The sequence below is a fragment of the Tetrao urogallus genome (genome assembly GCF_951394365.1).
Source record: "Tetrao urogallus genome assembly, chromosome: 10".
Classification (NCBI taxonomy): Eukaryota; Metazoa; Chordata; class Aves; order Galliformes; family Phasianidae; genus Tetrao; species Tetrao urogallus.
In genome coordinates, this window is record NC_136823.1 from 3,376,338 (window position 1) to 3,398,179 (window position 21,842).

The window sequence follows — 21,842 nt, forward strand, 5'->3', positions numbered from 1 at the left end:
CCCCTGCCAGCACGGCACAAACTCCAACATCTCCTGTGTCTCTCAGACCAAGGTGAAGGTAGCAGAGCAGACAGAGGAGGACATCAACACTACACGCTTGCAGTATGCCCCTGTTGCTGTCCGCACACAGATCCTCTACTTCTGTGTCTCAGACCTGTCCAGCGTGGACCCCATGTACCAGTACTCACTGGAGTGGTTCCTCAACATCTTCCTCATGGGGATCAGCAACTCCGAGAGAGCAGGTACGTGCCTGAAATGCTCCCTTCCCATCCCTTTCTTCACACCGTGTTCCTGGCTTAGAAGCCAGAGCCTGAAGAGTCAGTGCAGATGTGCCCGCTTGCATCGGCTCTCTGCGTGGTCCAGAGCTGCCCATGGTTGTGCCTGCACAGCACAGGTTTCAGCCTGCCCTCCTCTTCTGCACTCCTCTGCTGCCCCATCTGACCAGGCAGGGAGATGGTAATGCAAGGGCACAGGCAAGGCACCTGCCATCCTGGCAGCAGCGCGGCTCTGCTTCTCGTGGAGCCAGCTCCACGTGTGGCTGTTGGCTGCCACTGCAATCCACCCAGCAGTGCATGGCAGCCAGGACAGTGTCAAAGGGCCCTTCTGACTGCTGTGGTGCAGTGATTCCCTCCTGGTGCTGGGGCAGTGCTTTATTCCACACTGGCTCTCTTCTGAGCAAAAGCAGGAGTGAGCAGCTCTTTGCCCAGCTGCAGAAAACACCCTTTCTTTGGGGTTGCTTTGTTCAGGTATGAGGCCTGTCCTGACCCCTTCCTCCACACTGCTGTGATTGCATGTGCACATCAGGATACATCTGACACATCTGGATGACATGTCATTCTCAGGGGATTCTGCACTAGGGCTGTATTTGAGAGCACCATCTGTTGTGTTGTGCCCCTTCCACGTCACCACTGCCTTGTCTTTGTGTTCATTGTGTCATTGTGTTTTTCCAGATACTGTGAAGGAGCGGATCGTGAACATCAACAACTACATCACCTTCAGTCTCTACAGCAGTGTGTGCCGCAGCCTCTTTGAGAAGCACAAGCTCATGTTTGCCTTCCTCGTTTGCGCCCAGATCTTGATAAATGATGGGCGGATTGATATGGTAAGCAAATCACTCCAATCCTTGAATAGGATCCCCAGCAGAGCAGCCCAGGCTCAGGTGTACGGTCCCCCTTGCTTAGGTGTGGCAAAGAAGCCTTGTTCCCTGGGGCTGGGTGTAAATGTGACAGGCTGGTTGGCAAACCTAGGGCCTTTCTGTTCATTCAGATCTCTTTGCCTTTCCCTGTGCCTATGTGCAGGGCTGAAGCACTGCCGGTCTGCTGCAAAGGCTGGTGAATTTGGAGGGGTTAGGCAGGGGTTAGAGGCTGCAGCACCACAGAGGAAAGCCTACAGCAATTGAAAGGCAATGTTAATCTCACCAGACCTTCTGATTCACTTATTCTTCCCCATGCACCCCTGGCAGGAGCAGCAGCCATAAGGTTACTACCAGATGCAGCACAAACCTGCATGCTTCAGGCCAGGCAGGTGGGCTGTAACCCATGACCTTGTACTGTCCTGCTCTCAGGACGAGTGGCGATTCCTGCTCTCAGGGGGAACTATAAAGGAGATGCAGGAGAACCCAGCTCCAGACTGGCTGAATGAACGAGCATGGGGAGACATCCTGGCTTTGAGCAACCTGAAGAACTTCTCCGGCTTTGCCAATGACTTTGCTGCCAGCCTTGCAGCATTCAGGGCCATCTTTGACAGCCACGAGCCTCACAGGCAAGTGTCCCAAGCTTTGTCAGTTTTGTTGTACTGTGCCAGGCAAATGGCATCGCTGGAAGAGCACAAGGTGCTGATTCAGCCACAGTACCAGCTCTGCTCAGTGCAGTGCTGGCTGGAGCTTGGGCTGCTGGCATTCTTGCTTGCCCAAGGCAGAGTGCAAAAACAGCTGTTGCTCTGTTTTGCGCTCCAATAGTTTCAAAGCTACGAACAACAACCTCAGCTGTCTGGCTGGAAGGTCCTTGTCCCTCCTCAGACTCCATAGCACTCCTTGAGTGCTTCTCAGGGAGCTGCAGGATCTGACCCGTTCCCCTCAAAATACAAATAATTGCTTTGTAGAGAGCCCCTGCCTGGGAAGTGGGACGTTGAGCTTGATGAATTCCAGAAGCTGCTGGTTCTGCGGTGTCTGCGGGGAGATAAGATCACCAATGCCATGCAGGACTTTGTGGCACTGAACCTGGATCGGCACTTCATTGAGCCTCAGGTAATCAGCCTAAAGAAGCACTGCTGGAGGAGAGCTGCAAAAGGGCCAGCAGCTTTTTCCAGCTGCAGCAAGGATGCCTCCCTCCAGCCACAGAGGAGGACTGTGCCAGCAGTCTCCAAAGCTGGACAATACTTATGTCTTAGAGGAGGGAAATCCTCCCTCTCGTCTAGCAGTACTAACTGTACCGGGATGGAGCAGTTACCACAGGCATACAGCTTCAAATGGGAAACTAATCACTGCCCTGATCCTAATTCTGCCAAAGCAGGGCATTACCAGGCCCTAATGGGACATGCTTCTGGCTTCTGTCTCCAGTGCCACACCGGTGGCACAGGGAGGTCAGGTTGGGTGAGGTGGTGCCGTGCATGGTGCCAAGATGCAGCCCTGATGCACAGCCCTGCACTGTGACAAGCTGTCTCTGTTGCAGACCGCTGACCTCTCCGTCGTGTTCAGGGACGCCAGTGCCACCACCCCCCTCGTGTTCGTGCTGTCCCCAGGCACTGACCCCGCTGCCGACCTTTACAAGTTTGCTGAAGAGATGAAGTTCTCCAAAAAACTCTCTGCCATTTCCCTAGGCCAAGGCCAGGTAAGCTGCTGACCTGGGGAAGGACGGTCCTGCTGGCACTTTTGGTGATGTCACCCAGTTCCAAAGAAGCCAGACATCTTTGCAGCACAATGAATGCACTTTTCTGCCCCAAGGTCCTCATTCACCTATCTTCTGCTAGCTGGAGGAGCCAATTCAGCAGGGAGGGCTGCAGCTGTTCCGCTGCTAGAGTCCTCCATCCTCCTAATACGTCCCCAGTTCCACCTTCTACACCATGACCCACAGACTGCTGAGCTGCAAAGGGCCGTTGTTGCACCATCAGCAGATGGTGACAATCCAGCCAAACCCTGGAAACAGAGCCAAGCTGTCAAGCTGGAAAGTGATCTTTCCACCCAGCAGCTGTCTCCTTGTCTGGCATAGCAGGGCATAGCCTGAAAGACCAGGATCTGATCCCTTCTCATCTGCCTCCACAGGGCCCCCGTGCTGAAGCCATGATGACCAGTGCCATGGAGCAGGGAAACTGGGTCTTCTTCCAGAACTGCCACCTGGCCCCCAGCTGGATGCCTTCACTGGAGAGACTCATTGAAGGCATTAACCCCAACAAGGTGACGTGCATCCTGTGGCTGGGAACATGGAGAAAACCCTGTGCTCCCATCCCACACAACAGTGGTGGCTCTGGTGCCCAGTAAGCAGGGTGCTGTGCCTTACTCTGATGTTCTGTTCTTCCAGCTGCATTGCTTAGCATGCAGCCCTGTTGCTCCTGTTCTGCAGATGCAGAGAAAACACCTTACCTGGTGGCCACTGTAGTGGGGAGACATGATATTTGCATCTCTCATCTCCTCTGAGATTGCAGTTTTGCAGCTGCTGTGACCACTTGCTGAAGTTTCCATTCTTTGGGACTTTTGGTGTCATACACAGCCTTGAGGTTCCAGCAACCAGAGGCTCGCACTAAGCTGTTAATTGAGCAGCTTGCTCTCTGATGGGGGGACTGGAGCAGTGGGAGAAGCCCAGACCTAGGTCCATCCCAGCCACAGGTTCCCCATAACAGTGGAGTGTCAGTGCAGGAGCACTTACTGCCTTCTGATCCTCCAGGTGCATCAGGACTTTCGCCTCTGGCTCACCAGTCTACCAAGCAACCGCTTCCCTGTGTCCATCCTCCAAAACAGCTCAAAGATGACCATTGAGCCTCCCCGTGGGGTCAAAGCCAATCTGCTCAAGTCCTACATCAGTTTCAGCGATGACTTCTTGAATTCCTGCCCCAAGGTAAGGCCCAGCGTTGCTGTCCCCAACCCGTGCCTGCTCCTATGCACACTCTCCCCCCGGACACCGCTCCTCTCCAGACTCAGATCTCCACTAGAGTTCTCATTTAGCACTTCTGTGGAATCACAGAATGATAGAATAGCTGGGGTTTGAAAGGACCTTAAAGATCACCTCCCTCTCACACGCTAGAGAAGGAGTGGTGGTATCTCTCATAAGCCTGCATCTATTCTGTGAAAGCCAATTAGAAATTTCACTGTGACAAACAGAAGCAACAGTATTGTGGAGGCCTGGCAAAGGCACCTGTAGTGTTGAGCAAGAGAGCAGGCCCACAGCCTTCCCCAGTGCAGCAGCTTGGCTGAGGTTTCCACCTCCAGATTCCAGCTGGTGTTGGTGACTTAGCACATCTCATTTTCTGCCTGCTGCCACGTCCCAGAAAAGACATCTTCCAAGGATGCCGCCTCCCAGGCTGAGCATCTCCTCACCCTCCTTCTCTGCCCACAGGTCACAGAGTTTAAATCCTTGTTGTTGTCACTTTGCTTCTTCCATGGAAACATGCTGGAGAGGAGGAAGTTTGGGCCACTGGGGTTCAACATCCCCTATGAGTTCACGGATGGAGACCTCCGCATCTGCATCAGCCAACTAAAGATGTTCTTGAGCGAGTACACAGACATCCCATACAAGGTAAGCATGTGAGCTGACCCATTCTGGGCAGGTGACAGCTCATGATGGGTCACGGGTTGGACAGCCCTCGTGGGATCCCTCACAGGTTCTGAAGTACACAGCTGGGGAGATCAACTACGGGGGCCGTGTGACCGACGACTGGGACAGGCGCTGCGTGATGAATATTTTGGAAGATTTCTATAAGCCTGAGGTTCTGACTCCTGAGTTTGCCTATTCTGAATCTGGGATCTACAAGCAGATCAGCAGCTCTGCAGACCTCGATGTAAGTACTCGAGTAACGAAATGGAGCTTTACAGATCCAGGGGGGTGGTCGTGGTGCAAAGGGCGAGTGCTTCTGCCTGAAACCCACAGTATTTCCATTCCCCTGGGGGAATGTGAGCTTAAAAGAATGTGGAGATCTCCAGCTGCTTTGGGGAAGCTACATCTTCTTCAAGCAACGGGAGGAAAATCTTGTTGATGTGCACAGGAGGGAGGTTGTAGCTGTTGCCAGCATACCTCATCTGAAAGCATTTGTGCTCTGAACCACTTTGATATCACATACTTGAAATGCCTGAGGAGCTTTGTGCAGGAGACGCTGCAGGAAGCTCACTGCCAAGCTGCCCGTTCTTTTAATGTGTATTTGCTTTGACACAAGTGTGATTTAACTCCCCAGCCATGCCTGAGCTAGGGCCTCCAAATGTGGCTCAAAGGAGCTGTCGCTCCCTCAGCCTCCCCTTCTGCACTTGCCAGCATAACTCAGGGCCCACAGACACTGCCCCTAAGTCATACTTGTGAATTACCATTCCTGGCTGCCACACGAGACGGGGAACTGCAAATGTCAGAAGCTCAAACAATAAGACAAGGCCTAGCTTCTACCTGAGCCTGCAGGTCTACAGGCTGCTGCATTTGGCTCCTCGAGCAGCCCTGGCTTTGGTTATTTCTGGCCAGGCCCATGGCAGCCAAAAGGGCTCACAGTTCCTGTCCTCCCAGCCCCGCCATCTCTCACAGCCAATGCAATTCCTCCCCAGGGGTACCTGCAGTACATCAGGAGCCTGCCGCTCAATGACAGCCCGGAGCTTTTCGGTTTGCATGACAATGCCAACATCACCTTTGCTCAGAAGGAGACCTTTGCTCTGCTAGGGGCCATCCTGCAGCTGCAACCAAAGACATTCACGCTGGGTGGCTGCAGCAGGGAAGAGGTGGGTTCCCCAGTTCCACTGGAATTCTGGCACAAGCAGTGAGCACAGACTATGCTCACATGCTATGCCAGTGTCACCCTGTCCAGCAGCCAATGGTTCTGTCATCCAGATGTCAGCTCTCCCCCTTCCCTGCAACCATGGCTGGGTGCTCACCTGCTTGCTGTCTGCCTTTCCAGCTGGTGGAGGAGACTGCAAATGAGATCCTGGCAAAGCTGCCTGCCCCCATGGACCTGCAGGAGGTGATCTGCAAATACCCTCTGCTCTATGAAGAGTCTATGAACACAGTACTGGTGCAGGAGGTCATCAGGTAACTCCCTGCAGCCTCCTGTCCCGGTCCCTTGGGGAATGACAGGGATGTGCAGGCCCCTGCTCCCCTCAGGGAATCTCACTGCTGAGCAGTGGGGTGGCAGAAAGGTATCAAGTCTGCTGTCCCAGCCACAGCCTTCAGCTGATCCCTGTTCTGCAGCGACTGATCAGTGTCTGCATGGTACTGTCAGCAGTTCAGAGCTTGGGGGCAGTCAGAGAGCTCCATCCAAGAGGATGAATAGCAAGGGTTATGTGAAGCTCACTGCACAGTAATCCAGGCAGACACGGGGGATAAATCCCCACACCAGGTCGTTCTGTGATCCCTCTGCAGAAACAGCAGCTCTTTTCTCTTAGGTACAACAGTCTCCTGGAGGTGATTGCTCAGACGCTGAAGGATTTGCTGAAAGCTCTCAAGGGCCTGGTTGTGATGTCCTCTCAGCTGGAGCTGATGGCCAACAGCTTGTACAGCAACTCCGTCCCCACTGTGTGGAACACCAAGGTAACACTTGCCAACCAGCAGCGCTACCCCAGGAGTTCTTCTGACCCCAGGGAGAGCATCAAACTCCACAGCTGGGCTGGGCTGTCACATGGATGCTCTCTGGTTTGCAGATGTCTCCTGCCTTGCGCAGAGGTTCTCAGCCCTAAGCTGGAGGAGTCCCTGGGCTATGGCAGCTCTCAGCAACTCGGGCTTTAGGGTGCCCTTGTTTGCATTCAATACCTTCCTCTCCATGTGCCCCACAGGCCTACCCATCACTGAAGCCCTTGGCATCCTGGGTGAATGACTTGGTGCAGCGGGTTGAATTCCTCCAGAAGTGGATCAGCCACGGGATCCCCTCTGTGTTCTGGATCAGTGGGTTCTTCTTCCCTCAGGCCTTTCTCACTGGCACACTGCAAAACTTTGCTAGGAAGTCTGTCATCTCCATTGACAACATTTCATTTAGCTTCAAGGTAAGGGAGTTAGATTGTTTTTGCTGGATTTTTTGGGGATTTGCTGCCATTTGCTGTCCATGATGCAACCAGTGCCCTCTCTATCTCTCCAGACCTGCTCAAATCCTTTCTCCACAGCCTTTTCCTCAAGCCATCCCACACCATCATGATCCGAGCTGCTGGAAAACCCAGCCCAGAGATATCTGAGAGCCGGAGCAGGCTTCCCTTTGGTAGTTCTGCCTTGACCAAGAGCAGAGTAAGGGGTTTCACAGGTCTGCAGGGCCAAGCCTTGCTCACAGCCCCAGGCCCACTCTCTTCCACAGATGATGAAGGAGTCAGTGAGCGAGCTCTCTCGCCCTCCCTCTGAAGGCTGCTACATCTACGGCTTGTTTCTTGAGGGCGCCCGCTGGGACACCTCTGCGTTTCAGCTGGCAGAGTCCCGTCCCAAGGAGCTGTACAGCGAGATGGCTGTCATCTGGCTGCTTCCTGTCGCCAATCGCAAGCCTCCAGCTGCTGGCATATACCTGTGCCCCATCTACAAGACACTCGCTCGTGCGGGTAGGTGCCCTAAAGACAGCCCCCAGAAGCAAAGAAGACCTTAGAAGTCGCTGGAAGGATAGGCAGCCCAGGAGAGACTGCAGGAGCTCTTATAGCTCCTGCTGTGCCTGCCTGTGCCCTGGCAGCAGGGCTGCAGTGCCACGCTGAGCCCCTTTGCCTCCCTCCTCACAGGGACACTGTCAACAACGGGCCACTCCACCAACTACGTGATTGCTGTGGAGATCCCCACAGACAAGCCTGAGAAGCACTGGATCAAACGAGGCACAGCCTTGATCTGCGCCCTGGACTTCTAGCCAGCAGCTGCCCAGGCAGATGAACCACCTGAGGGACAGGTAAGGGCAGTCAGCAGGAGGCAGGAACTGACCACCAGCAGCTACTCTCCTCCTCTTTTCTCCCCAGCTGTTCATTACACCCTTTATTACAAATGGAGTTGAACCGCACCAGCATTACATTCTGTTGTTTGTAATCCCCACAATTAGACCTCTTTTAGAATCACAGCATTGTTGGGTTGGAAAGGACCTCCGAGCCTCCCTTCTCAAGTTCTTCTCCCACTTCATACTCACACCTGGGATTGCCCCAGACCAAATACAACACTTTCCCTTGGCCTTATTGACTCTCAGTAGGTTCTTGTTCTTACTTTTTGAGCCTGTCCGGGTCCCTGTGGATGGCATCCCTTCCGTTCTATCAGCTGCACCTCAGCTCAGTGTCACCCACAAACTGTGCTGAGGGTGCACTTGATCCCACTGTCCATGTCACTGATAATGCTGTTAAAGAGCACTGGTCCCAAGAGGGAATCCCTCCAGCACTCATCACCTGGACACAGAGCCACTAGCACAACCCTCTAACTGCAGCCATCCAACCAATCCCTTATCTGTTGAATAGTCCAGCCTTTAAGTCCATCTTTCTCCAACTTAGAGATAAGGAAGTAGTGCAGGACCATGTCAGAAGCCTTGCACAAGCCCTTTCTTTTTCTACCATAGCCATCACTCCACTGACTCAACCACCAGATGGGTCAGGCATGATCTGTCCTTGATGAAGCTGAGCTGGTTGTCTTGGACATCACTTTCCTATCTTCCACATGCCTGGTTTGTTCTTCCTGTCAGGTCCCTATCTCCACTGGAGGTCAGAGGGGAACGCTACCTGCACTCCTGATCCCTTCAGCCTCTAACATCTTTCCCTTTTTATCTTTCAGTCTCCTTGTTGCACTTGCACATGTCCCAGTGTGAAAGACAAGGACTGAGTCGTAGTCTCTGGCTTTATCAGGCCCGGTAGCCTCTTCTCCCTGCTTGTGTTTCAGCCTCAGCCCAGCCCCCATCCTATTCCTGGCAATTCTCCCCCGGCCCTGGGGGTTCCTCTCACTCTGGTGCTCCCAGCTGCATACACACACACCTCCCCCCTCTCTTGCACACTGGCTCCCCCCGTGACTGTTACAGGAGAGCTTTATTCCTTCAGACAGATCCATTACATACAGCACTTGGTATGAGACACAGCAAGAAGAAACAGAAGGATTTTCTTTCCTTCAACAAGTACAAAAAAAAAAAAAAATAATAATTCCACGGTCAAGATCTGTACAAATTTGCACATTTGGCAAAGTCAGTCCCCCCTGCAGCTGTTCCTCTTCCCCCCTCACAGCTACTTCTTCCCCCATCAGAACAGGCGCTAACCTCCGGCTGCTGGGGACAGGGCAGAAACCTTCTGCAAGAACAGAGAGGGCTGGGGGGCAGGGATGGGGTCTGCGTGGCCAGCAAGCTCCTGCACTGCAGCCTGCTTGGGCAAGAAAAGCAGCTTTGGGCTCCATCCCATTTCTGCCTGCCACTGAAGTTCCCGTCACCTCTTCCCACACTGAAAGGCTTCGCTCAGGGCACCAGGCACTTCCAGGTCCAGCTTCCAGCCCCCCAGCACCAAGGCCAAGCCACCAACCTTGCGTTCTTTATTCACAGCTCTCTGGGAACAAGGAGCAATTGTGTGTGATCCAGAGGCACTGCCAGGGCCACACTGCTGGTCCTTAGCAGAGCGGCTGTAGAAGCAGGGCCACTTGCCCTCCCAGCACCACCACAGAAAGCAAGGGACAAAGTCCAGGGGGGGACTCTAGCCCTGGGGACAGGTGACACTGCCACCCCAGGGGATCGGCACACAGATGGGGTCACACAGGGCCACAGTGCTGGAGAGCGGTTCTGTCCAGGAGCTGTTTCGCTCAGCCACAGCCAAAAAGCAGGTCAGAACCAGAAAATCAATTTTGTCAAGGAAGGTAAAGAACAGAAAACACAGGTGTGAGGGTCCTGGGGAAGCGCAGAGCTGAAGGCCTGGACACAGCAGAGCACCAACCCCAGGCAGCTGCGGCCAGCACAGCCTCGCATCAGCAGCCCCAGTGCCCCCGTGGTGCCCAGCCCCCCGGCCAGGTGGGCTCTTCCCTCCTCCCATCACCAGCCACGGCCCCAAGACAGGCCCAAAGCACCTGAGCGTGGCCACAGCCAGACAGGCAGCAGGGCACTGAGCCTCGCCTTTGGCCGCAGGGCTCTCCTCAAGACAAGGCCTTGCTGCCTTTTGGGCTCGGAGGAAAACCCCATTTCTGCTTGTCCCCAGGCTCCACCTCAGCTGAAGGCTTCTCACTGGGGTCCCTCTCCCTCAGGCAAAGGGTAACATATATCCATGTGCCACTGCCCAGAGCCACGAGGGTGAGCTGCTCTCAGTCTCAACCCCAAGGCTACTGCCGCTTGGCTTTGTATGGACGGGAGCGTTTCCGGCGATCCGGCTTCCTCTGCTTGTGCAGACGGCCGATGCTGACCCCCTGCCGCCTGCGGACGGAGATGTTCTGCTCCACGAGGCTCGCCAGCATGCCTGCAGGGAAACAGGCAGCAAACACACTGCAGGCCACGCTGCAAGCAGCCACTGTGCACAGCAGAGGGGGCTCAGAGCTGGCAGCACTGATGCTGGAGCGCAGCTCAAAGCACAGCAAGCTCCACGCAGCCCAGTGGTGGAGGCCCCAAATGAACTCGAATCTTGTGCTCTGCTGCCCGTGTCTTACCTTCCTGGGCCAGCATGGAGATGAAGGTACAGATGAACTCATCATAGTTGTGGGTTCTCCTCTGGTCATCGATCTACAAATAGATTGCACTGCTCTCAACTGAACCACACGCCCTGTGTTTTGCCATCAGCGTGGCCACAGACAGAAGCCTTCAGGAAGCTCAGCCAGCAATGCAAATGATACATGGACAAACTCACCTTGAATTTCTTCCTCTTCTCAACTTCCTCCTTCAAGCAAGCCTCGTAGTTTGCAATCTCGGCTTCCACACACTTCAGCAGTGCCAGCAGCTCCTGCCGGGATCAAGCAGAGCAAACGTGAGCAGATGGGGACCCGCATGCCAGCACCCAGCAGGGGAGCTACGGGGTGAGCAGGGGGCATTCCTCTCTGAGCTGGGATTCACCAAAGAGAAAAAAACACTTGGCAGGGGGCAAAAACAGTACACTGTAGGGAACTTCTGAGCTTGGTTCATTCTGCCTGAGCCCAGCCCTGGTTTGCTTCACTACCCAACAGAAGACATCTTTCCAGACAGCTCTCCTGCAGGGAGCCCTATATGTGCTGGTGCTACCCAAGCCTGGTCATGCTGGTGGCCGGAGGGCAGGGACCTGGGCAAGGCCCCACCTGGCTCCAGCCCGAAGGAGCACCTCTCAAACACAGGAGGCAGGGGCTCTACCCACCGCCAACACAGAAGATCTCAGGATGACACACGGCACAGAACCTGCACTGCCCTGTGCCTCGAGGCACGGCCGCAGCGGCGCACGAGTGGGACAGCGTGTGCATGTGGTTCAGTCACTGCCAGTGCTGCTGCGTCTCTGGGCGAGCGCAGGGGGCTCCACGTCCCTAGGGCTTTTGCAGCACAAAACTCACCTTGGGAGAATACTTTTCCCCCCCAGGGTGATCACTGGTCCTGCCAAGTCCCACCTTCTCTTTGCTGCCACTGGCCTCACTGCTCTCCTTCTCGTCCAGTTTGATGGTGACCTGGGCTTCTTCACCGGGTTTGATGGAAGGGGGGGAGCTTTTCCCCCCATCTGCGCACAAGGGAAGGAAGCATTAGGAGCCACAACAGAGGGCACGGTCCCACCACCGCAGGGGACAGCTGGCACCAACCTGCAGCAGCCAGCGGGCAGAACACGCCATCCTCTGTGAGATGCAGCAGCCCAGAGCTGATGATGGGCCCCAGGTCCCTGACGGCCCGGTTGTAGCGCAGGCAGTCAATGCGCAGGAGGCCGTCCTCCTCACCAAACAGCACCTTGGAGATGTGGGATGTGACGGGGCTGGAGGGACGCGTGGGGTTGGCCGAGCGGATGGGAGAGCGCAGCGGGGAGTTGAAGGCGCTGCCGATCTCGGAGGCGGTGTCCGTGCTCTCATTGCTGGGGGTGGGAGAGGGCTGGGAGTGAGTGACAATGGCCACAGCAGCTCCACCACCACTCGTCTTGATGGACAGGGGAATGGAGAGATCCTTCTGGGACTCCTTCAGCTTCTCAGCCAGGACGTTGATGGTGTTGGGCTGGAGGACGGAGAGCTGGCCATCCGCGGCCCCCGCTGTGTGCTCTTGCTTTACCTGCCCCTTCCTTTTGTACCTGCCCAGGAACGCAGAAGGGAAGGTGATGCTGCTGGAAGGAGGGGGCCCAGCTCAGCAGCACAGGCACCGCCAGCTCCACACTCAGCACTTGAGGCCATGTTGCTGAGATGACCTGAGATGTGAGGCCTGGAACATTTTCTCGGTCACCCCCAGTGCCAACAGCTTTTCTGGGAGCAGCTTGCCTCCCTGAGCTGCAGGGATTCCCCCCATGGTGACTGTAGTGGAAATGGTAAATCGGGGCTTGACGCAGTGGTGGAGCAGCTTGTGGGAAGGTAGGGCTAACCCAGAGGAGCTCAGGTGTATGCAATATACCTAAGTAACAGGAAGGGGTGAAGGCAGGATCCACCCCTTCCCAGACCTCATTTAAGGGCTGGCAGGGGGAGGTGAGGGTATCTTACTGGAAATCCCTGTGTACCTGATGCCTTCTGAAGGTAAGCAGCTTCTTTATTTTGTGCCTATAGCTGTTGCATTTGAGCAAATCCTCACTTGCAGCAGCCTAAGACTTTCTTCTCTGCTGTCATTGTTGTGCTTTCCATCATGTTATACTGGTGGCAAATGAAGCCTCCAGGCAGAGCGTGTTCATTTCATTAGCTATTGGGCATCCTTACATGCAGCTCAGCCTCTGCCATCCAACCAAAGAGTACAGTGATGGATCAGCTACGAAGTGATTTCAGGCCAGGTCCCACTACCCCGAAAGCAACCAGGAAATCCAGCAGGGTCAGCTAGGCAGGCTATGAAGAAGGGTTGGGCACAAAGCTGAACTTCCTTTGCCCCCCCACCCTCAACTCAAGCTGTTACCTGATGGCTGAGTTGGTGTTACGAACTTCCTCCTCCTCATCATCATCATAGTCATCCTCATCATCTGAGTACTGCTGGTGCTGTCGGACCGGGACCCGGCTGCGACCCACTCCTGCTGCAAGATCTTCCTCCTCCTGCAAAACACCATTGCTCCACCAGTTGGGTGAGGAGGAAGAGCCCAGCAGACAGTATCCATGGTCCATCCAAGCACCACGGGCCTGACAGAGCATCAGCAGCCCAAAGGAACCCAAGCTCACAGTTTAGGTCTGCCTAAGTCCTGCTGGTTTGTGTACAGCCAGGACAGCAGGAAAAAAAGGGAGCTGGGCTCTGTTCTTGTCACCTACATCTTCCCCATTCCTCCCACAGCAGGTCCTCAAGTGTTCCCACAGGAAGCTCTTTCCTTTGGGCTTCGCTCACACACAGCCTTTATGCTCAGATCTGGTGTGTTTGTTTCTGCTCCTGCACAGCCCCCTTCCAGGGGTACAAGTTCCCAGGGCAACACAGTGAACTACAACAGCTAAGGGACCCACATTAAAGCCAGTGTCTTTTGTCAGGTCACTTTTTACCCTCCCACCTTCCAGCTTGGGTAGCACAAGGGGAGGCATGCTGGGAGGAAGGCCTTAGGCCTGCTGATAGCAGCAGTCCTGGAAAGCTGGGGGACTGGATGTGGAAAGCTTGGCTCAAACCAGATGTACTTCTGGCCTGGAGCTCCAACCTACCTGCATGGGGGACTTGGCGTAGTTGTGGTTATCCAGGAAGGCTGGCAGCCTCTGCACGATGGGGTTGGGGTTTGCTGGAGGCACCCCATTGATGCTGCTTGCTGCTGCCTTTGCCATTGGTTTTGATTTGGTGGGTGGGCTCTGCGTGGCTGCGGTGTGGCCCTGGCTGGCAGGCTCATCAGTGCTGTCTGCAATGCAAGCACAGCCTTTCATGGACATCACTGTTTACTCAATATCCTCTGCCACCCCTTTCTCATTCTATGAAACCCACTTCCCATTCTACTTCCAGCTGTTAGAAGTGTTCTTAAATACAAGTCCTCCCCTTTTCAAGCTTTGTGTCCCTCCTCCCGGTACTTGGGGGGTTTACAACAGAACTGGTCAACTGGGCTTGGAGAAAAAAAAATAAAGCTGACCATAGAAGTTCCTCAAGCTCTAGGTAAGCCAGAGATTGTCATCAGCCAGTGGAAGCGCTTGCTCCACAGCAGGCTGGAATGGCTCACAGCACCACTGGAATGGGAGCCTACCTGGATGGGTACTCTCTGGGGCCACAGTCTTGCTGTTGGCTGGCTTTGCCTCTTCAGGAGATTGAGATTCCTGAGACTTCTGGGACTGGATCAGCTCAGGCTGCGTGACTCGGATAAGCTTGAAGGCAAAAGACAGATTGGAAGTGACTGCTGGACCAGGGGGTTCAAACTAATCGCTCCCATTAGAGCACTGCAGAAGGAGAACTCTTGAAGTAAGCTGATCTCCAAGCATTTGTGTATGATCAGCCAGCAACCCTGTGGTTAACACCCAAGAGAGCAGCAAAAGGCCAAGCAGAAACAATACTCCTTTTCTGGGAAGAGGTCACCCTCAAGACACACACACACACAAAACCATCACAGAACCAACCACCCAAGGTACCTACAGCTCAGTGAGATGCCCTGACAGCACGGCCTATTTGCCATCACAGCCCTGCACTCCCACAGGGCTTGGGCTGCCCCACCTGCTGCAGGGCCTCCAGCACAGTCTGGCGATTCATCTTCAGGATATGGAGCTTAGACTCGTATTTCATCCTCCGATCAGGAACCACTGCCATCAGGTTGAAACGGATGTCGTGGTATGGCTCCCTGCAGGACATTATAGATGTCAGACATACTGAGCCTTGGGGCTCCCTGCTAATAACCAGCCTCCAACCAGACTTTGTGCCACTGAATGCCACCCTCTGGGTCTGGCCATTAAGCCAGTTTGCAATCCACCTCATCATCTGCTCATCCAGACCATAATGCATCTGCTTCTCTATGCAAATCTCATAGGAGGTGGCATCAAAAGCCTTGCTGGAGTCAAGGCAGAGAATATTCACATCTCTTCCCTCATCTACAAGCCAGTTGTTTCACCACAGATGTTACCAGGTTGCTCTGGCCTGACTCTCCCTTGGTGAATCCACATTGACTACCTTTGATCACAATCTCCTTCATGTGGCTGAAAATGGTTTCCAGGATTACTGTTCCATCGCATTCCCAGGAATTCAGGTGATGCTGACTGGCCTGTAGTTCCCTGGCTTCTCCTTCCTGCCCTTCTTGAAGGCAGGAGTGATATTTTCTTTCCTGCAGTCCCCAGGTACCTTTCCCAATCGTCAAGATTGATATCTGCCCTCTGGCAGACACTGGGATGCTTGAATTCCCCCATGAGGACCAGGGCCTGTGAACAAGAGGCTACTTCTAGCTGTCTGTAGAAAGTCTCACCCATTTGTTCTTCCTGGTCAGGCAGCCACAGCTGACACTCACTACAGTGTCACCCACAGCCACCTCTTTAGTTCTGACCCTTAAGTTTTCATTTGGCTCATCCATCCCCATTCCCTGCACTCCAACTGCTCCCTTGACTAAAAGGGAGCTCCTCCTCACCTCCTCTGCTGCCCTTCCTGGAGAGCCTGTCTCTCTGCACCACAACACCTTCATAGCCCTGCAGCCACACACATCTCCAATTCCTCCTGTTTCTTCCCTGTGTTGCAGACCTCAGCACTCAGGCTCCTGCCCACACTGCAGAAGGCCACAGACTCAGCCAACACAGACCTCACGTGGCCACTCCTGTCCACAAGGCAATCTGTAGAGACCGCATCCTACCAAGTGCAGCTTGTCTGCAAACTCTGGGGCAGGGGAAGAGAAGGCAAGCTGGTGGTGCACTTGCACCACCCCCTGAGCAACGTCCTCACCCCCACTTCCACAGCTCATTGCACAGACATGAGCAGAACTGATCCAAGGAGGTGAGGCAGTGCCTGCACCAGAGCCCGGGACATTACCCTGCAGTGGCCAGGCCGATGCGCTCCATGATCACTCTCCTGGCTTTGTCTGTCCATTCCTCGTCATCAGCCCAGGGCCCTGTGGTAAAACAAAGCAAGAACTAGCAAAGAAGGCCACAGCTTCTGCTTCAGACAGGACAGCATCAAGCAGGGATCCTGCTGTCCCCACGAGGCAATTTCATGGCTCCCTTACATCTCAAGGAATAAGAGACCCAGACAAGAAGGAGGACGGGACCAGAAGGACCACACTGTTAGCAACACGCAGCCAATATGGCTTGTATACCTTGCCTCTGCCTACTGAATGGAAAACATTAGTCATCAGCAGGGCAGCCAGGCAAATTCTGAATCCTATAGAACACACTTTACAGGCTCTGTGATCTCAAAGTCCAAGGAAATCCCTGCTTCGGAGCTGAGCTCCCACTGAATCTGTTCTGGTTTGTAAGAAATGTAAGTAGATTTCTTTAAGTGGATACTTTTCCAAGGGGCCTGATATATAGAAGTCCTAGCTAGGATAAAAAAAGTGTCTGAAAGACAGAGCAAAGTGGTCAGGTTGTAAGAAAGGGGAGCAGCTCAAGCAGTTCTGCTGGGATCAGCATTGGGGACCTTGGGCCTCAGCACACAAAGGCTATTTGACACAGCAAGGAGGTGAGGAGACAAATTCTGCTTGCGACACCATGTTATTTCAGAGCAGCAGAAGGACTTCATGGCCCTCAGCAACATGGGAGGAACACAGTAAGGCTGGAAAAAACAATGCAGTAATTGTTTCCCATGCTGCTGTTGTTTTTTTTTCTTTTTTTTCTTTTTTATAGCCCCCAGAGTAAAGTCTCCAAAATGAGCTATCAACACTCAGGACAAATCTGGAATAATTCTTCACTAGCACTAGCTAATGGTAACTGACAAACAATACACTCATGGACAAACCAGGGTTCTTACCATGGTCAATGGGATAAACCTTCAGCCCATCCAGCTCAAACAGCCGTCCCTTGATAGGGACATAGCTGACAAAATGGAAAGCCTCCATGGTTCGCACAGCACTGATCCCATTCTGTTTCTCTGGCAAGTGCCGTGGCTCCGGCCTGCGACAGCAAGGGGCAAAAGGTCAGTGCAGAGCCTGCTCCAGCAGAACTGAGCTGCAGGAGACACCCTCACTCACCTGGCGTGGCTGTTGTGGGCCTTGGCCAGCTCGGGGGCATTGCCGATGGCATAGCCTTTACTCTGCAGCAAAGAGCAAGAGAGAAAAATAATGGAGAAGTAAAAGGAAACCAAGGAAGTGCTTCCCCCGTCAGCTCCCTGCTCCCTCCATCCACACACAGGGCTTTAAGAGCAGCTTCCAGGCACGGCCTCTCCTCTGCTGAGTTACGAGGTGAAGACCCAGAATGAGACAAACACACAACTGCGAAAGAGAAGCAAAGGGAATTACAGCTGGAGAGAAGCACGGACTTCAAGACAGGTCTGAAGGCAGGAGGAGCACATTCCATCACAGGCTTGGGCTGGAAAGGAGTGAGTTTGCTAAAGCACGGTCCAGAGAGGGAGCAGGAAACAGACGCCGTGTCACCCTCGCATAGCCTCCATCCCTACCTCAGGGCTGAATCCTTTGGTGAAATCCTTCATGCGACTCAGTGTGGGGCCCAGGTCAACATTGTTGCAGTTCAGGAGGACGCTCAGCAGGGCGTGAGTGGCACAGGAATTGGGGATCAGCTGCAGGGCAACACAAGGCTGGCTTCAACAGAGGAAACAACCCTCCACAGTCACCGATAATCAACGACAAGGTCAGTATGCAGAAACCACTTCTAAAGCAGCAACTAGAGGTGCACCTTGTCTCACAAAAGAAGGGAGATCACCCTCATGCAGCGAGGCACAGCACAGCCACACGAGAAGCTGCCCACAGAGCAGAGAGGCTCTCAGCCTTCTCTGGGGTCCAGCTCTCCCTGAGGTGTCACAGGAGATACCTGCCTCCCTCTCCTCGCCCTCAGCCTACCTGGTGAGCAAAGAACATGTTATTAACGATGTCATCGTCGATCACCGACGTCTCATCCACCAGGGTAGAGACCTTCCTGCGGGATCTGCGCTCCTCAATCCACTTGAACAGGAAGATGAACCCATACACGGGGCTGTGGAGAGATGTTAGCAACTGCACCACGATGGACAGGCCACTGCAGTGGGGCTGCTCTGCCCGCTGCCAGAGACCTTCTGTTTCAAACCGCAGGCAGAGAGAGAGAGAGAAAGCAGAACTACCAGCCACACGTCACCAGAAGTGACCGTCCCTACCACAAGAGCCCCGTTACCCAGGGCACTCCCATGCTGATGCTCAGGACAGCAGGTGAGCTTGAAAACCCAGGGGTTTGACAGGTCTCAAGACAGAGAAATAGGAGGTAAAATCCACCTCTGGGCACTCAGGCACTCCACAGCCTTCTGAAAAATTGCTTAGCCTCCAAACGATTCCCTTCTCTTATAAATATCCCATATTCATTTCCAAAAGGGCATCAGCCAACAACTTTTAAGAAAGCTGCAGTTTCAAAGCACTGAGATGGAGAAATCCCACGCTCCAAGCAAGCAGCCTTGATGCTGGAGCTCTCTGTGCCAGAAGAGACATTAATCCCCAGAATGTGCCCCCACACAAAGTCTTTCTGGGTAACTGTGTCCAGGACCAACCTGCCATCACAACCCATAATGCCAGGAAGGATAATTCAGCAGAAGAGCAGGAGCTCACCTGCCTGTCCCAAAGTGGAGCCAGCACTCCTGGCTCATTGTTCTCAGTGCTGACAGCCTCACTAGAGTCCCCTCAGCCCTAGAGAGACATTTTGCTTAATAGAACCCCCACTTTCAAGTGCACAACTCACCCCTGGCATTTGCTCTGCAGATCATAAATCTCTTCAACCTGCACCCCCTTGACCCCTGCAAACAAAGAGCAGAAGCTGATATGAAGCCCACCACAAAGAGCTGGAGGTAATGCCAAGCATGAAGTCAGCTTCCCAGGAAGGTGCCTTGGACTCACCAAAATCTTCGACCAGGAGTGTGAAGAGACCTGGAAAGGGACAAAACCAACAGGTTAGCTTGGGCATGGTGCAGAGAGAAAACTGCTGCCGTTTTTTTCCAGCTGTGCTGTGACTTGAGATCACACTTACCCCCCACCCTTGGTCAGCAGCAGAGCTTAGGCTTCCCACATCCCTCCATCCTCTTCCTCAAGACAACCTAAGCCAATCCCATCCCTGCTAGCCTCCTGCTGTTGGAGCCAGCTCAGCACACTGGCCAACACAACCAACCTGCCAAAAGGCAAACCCCCACCACAAACAGGACAGGGAGCTCCCAAGCAATGCTATTCCTTCAGCTGGGAGGAAAGCAGCCAAACGAATGGATCACAGGGCTGTTGAAACATGACCACCTCTGTTTTTGTTAGTGAAAGCAAGCTTGACAAAAGGACTGAGGGTCAAAAGGCTCATCAACATCTTCCTTTCTCCCAGGGAACCAAATCTGTCCTCACTGACCGTAATTTCCCGTTTCAGAGGGGCATAATGAGTGATACAGATACAGGGAGGGCTATTAGACATCAGGAGCTGCGGTGCCACAGCAAAAGCACTTGGTCCAGTTTTCTGGCAGTTCACCCCCCTGTGAGGAGTTAGCAAGCCTGAGACTGGAATAACAAATCTGCTTCTTGCACTCTCTTAGAAAGGCTGCTGAAAGCCCAATAAGGATTCAAGTCAGAGAAACATTCCTATACATGAGAGATTTAAGGAACCTGATGTGAGTGATTTAACCAAGAAGGAAAGAGCCAAGAGGATTTGCCATCCAAGCTAAAGCTGCCAAAGCAGAGAATAAACTTGCTCTCAAGTTTCAGAAGTTACAATCTGCTGACCACAGCAAAACAAGGGCAACAAAATGCACCAAGTATGTCACAGCGTGGCCAGTGATGATTTGCACAGCTCGTGCACCAGGTGAACACAAACAGCCACAAATGCTCAGAGTGGCAGCAGCACAGCCAGGAGACAGGGCTGGGTGCCCAAAAGGACAAAAGATAATGGGAACGAGCTGGAGAGAGAGGCTGCGCGCCAGGAGAGCATTAATTCTTCACCACCAGAGGTGCCAACTCTGCTAGTAGCAGAAATCTCCTTGGACAGATTCAGACTCAGTGGGACATAGCTGTGCATCCCCAGCAGGGAGCCTGGCATCCAGCTAAGGTCTGAGATGTCACAGCCTGGGGTCCGGATCAAAAATAGCTCGGCTTCGGCTCAGCAGTGGGCAGAAATGGCCACTCTGCAAATCTTCAGCACTCTAGTGAGAAGCTGGTACTAAAGCTGCACGCATCACTGCATGGGGATGGATTGCCTTGCAAGAAAACCACCCTCCATCCCAAGCATCAGGGTGCAAACTGTGTTTTGCTTTTGGTATCGCGGTGATGAAGAAGGGGAGAAAGATGGGAGTGATTTGGGCTATTCCTACACATCAGTAAAAGGATCAAGAGAAGCAGAACTTCAGTTGAGCAGGAGATCTGCAGCATACAGAACCCTTCAATGAGCACAGAAAGTCAAAGCAGGATGCACGGCAGCCCAGGCTGCTTGCCTACAACCCCAGAAGTCCACCCGAAGCTCACCCCCATGTGCTTTGTGACCACAGAGTGTCCTGTCCCCCCGTACCAGAGGTGTTCCCTGCTAGGACAGCTCTGCTCACACTCTATAGTCAGCGATCGCTATCCTTGGTGTTTCAGGGATGAGAATATCTACAGAAATTTTTTGCATCCCAGTCAAAGCACTCCAGATGGCATCCACAAAACCCTTTGGGTTCAGCAGATCGCGCTGGGGCCCTCTGCTTCCCAAACAGCGAGCCTCACTTTGTGCCTCCCTCCTGCTCCTGCAGCCCCACTCCCCATACCCGCACCCCAAACCCACACCCGCTCGCAGCCTCCCTCCTCGCTGCCTCCCTTACCCACCCATAACCCCTCACTACAACGCCCACAGCCCCCTACGGCCCTCAGCTGAGCTCCAAACCCCTTCTTCCTCCGCACAGCCACCCTCAGGCCTTGTCCGAAACCCCCGGCCTGCACCCAGAGGCCTCCAGGCCGCCCCCCGGCCCACACCTACAGGCCCCCGGCGGCCGCCGCCGCTCAGGCCCGACTCCCCGCCTCCGATCCGAGGCTCACCGGGGTCGCTCTCCAGCTCCAGCCAACCCTTATTCATCTTCCTGCGGCCCGGCCCGCGCCGCCATGTCCGGCCCCGCCGACCGCCCGACTCTGGGCCCCACCGGCCCCGCCGCCGCGCCCGCACAACACGTCATCGCCGTGCGACGCCGGGTGACGTCACCGCGCGCCGCCTCGCGGCCGTCCCGGGCAGCGGTGGGGGGGCGCCACAAAAGTCCCGCGGAGATCTGGGCCGGAGCCGGGCCCGGCGGCGAGGAGGCGCTACGAAAGTCCCGCAGAAGTCTAGGCCGCAGCCGGGCCCGGAGCCTCCCGCTCTGCCCCGGTGTTTGAGGCTTCGTTCCCCTGCAGTTGGGGACTGGCTGGGACTGTGCAGCGCACCACCAGGCCCTGCGTCCGGTGTGGGGGAGCGCGGCCAGGCAGCAGGTTGTGGGGTAGGCCTGGGGCCTGGTGAAGGCTGAAGGCGCCAGGCAAGCCAGGCCCGGCCTCAGCTTCCGTAGGAAACAGCTGAAAATAGGAGCAGGCCGGGCCCGTCCCCGGGGCTTTGTTACCCTGCGGCTCCCACACACGGCCCTGCTGTGTCCCCTGGGCTATGGGCTCCGTGTGGGGCAGGGGTCGG

General features: G+C 54.5%; 2 protein-coding genes across 3 annotated transcripts in view; one reads left to right on the top strand and one right to left on the bottom strand.

The window, feature by feature from the left end:
- The window catches only part of DNAH1 (dynein axonemal heavy chain 1), a gene marked incomplete at its 3' end in the record, with an annotated part of 72,181 nt that extends 64,192 nt beyond the window's left edge, over positions 1 to 7,989 (top strand). The window contains exons 65-79 of the mRNA XM_079540465.1: positions 47 to 242; positions 951 to 1,102; positions 1,565 to 1,765; positions 2,105 to 2,245; positions 2,670 to 2,828; positions 3,260 to 3,391; positions 3,879 to 4,049; positions 4,548 to 4,727; positions 4,813 to 4,989; positions 5,735 to 5,905; positions 6,082 to 6,212; positions 6,566 to 6,710; positions 6,953 to 7,159; positions 7,462 to 7,696; positions 7,868 to 7,989. Of these exons, the coding sequence (XP_079396591.1) occupies positions 47 to 242; positions 951 to 1,102; positions 1,565 to 1,765; positions 2,105 to 2,245; positions 2,670 to 2,828; positions 3,260 to 3,391; positions 3,879 to 4,049; positions 4,548 to 4,727; positions 4,813 to 4,989; positions 5,735 to 5,905; positions 6,082 to 6,212; positions 6,566 to 6,710; positions 6,953 to 7,159; positions 7,462 to 7,696; positions 7,868 to 7,989 (2,520 nt within the window). The remainder of the gene's footprint in view (positions 1 to 46; positions 243 to 950; positions 1,103 to 1,564; positions 1,766 to 2,104; positions 2,246 to 2,669; positions 2,829 to 3,259; positions 3,392 to 3,878; positions 4,050 to 4,547; positions 4,728 to 4,812; positions 4,990 to 5,734; positions 5,906 to 6,081; positions 6,213 to 6,565; positions 6,711 to 6,952; positions 7,160 to 7,461; positions 7,697 to 7,867) is intronic.
- Positions 7,990 to 10,400: 2,411 nt separating this feature from the next.
- BAP1 (BRCA1 associated deubiquitinase 1) lies at positions 10,401 to 21,266 on the bottom strand (the record flags this gene model as incomplete). 2 transcript variants are annotated; one of them, XM_079540481.1, is made up of 17 exons in its annotated part: positions 10,401 to 10,534; positions 10,722 to 10,794; positions 10,919 to 11,011; positions 11,640 to 11,746; positions 11,826 to 12,298; positions 13,099 to 13,232; positions 13,818 to 14,005; positions 14,342 to 14,459; positions 14,803 to 14,926; positions 16,096 to 16,174; positions 17,029 to 17,171; positions 17,249 to 17,310; positions 17,674 to 17,793; positions 18,074 to 18,206; positions 18,936 to 18,990; positions 19,091 to 19,120; positions 21,230 to 21,266. In XM_079540481.1, the coding sequence occupies 17 exons, from the start codon at positions 21,264 to 21,266 to the stop codon at positions 10,401 to 10,403; spliced, it is 2,103 nt and encodes a 700-aa protein (XP_079396607.1). The 2 variants fall into 2 exon arrangements, with proteins under 2 accessions (XP_079396607.1, XP_079396606.1); XM_079540480.1 differs by having other exon boundaries at positions 11,586 to 11,746.
- Positions 21,267 to 21,842: the final 576 nt, after the last annotated feature.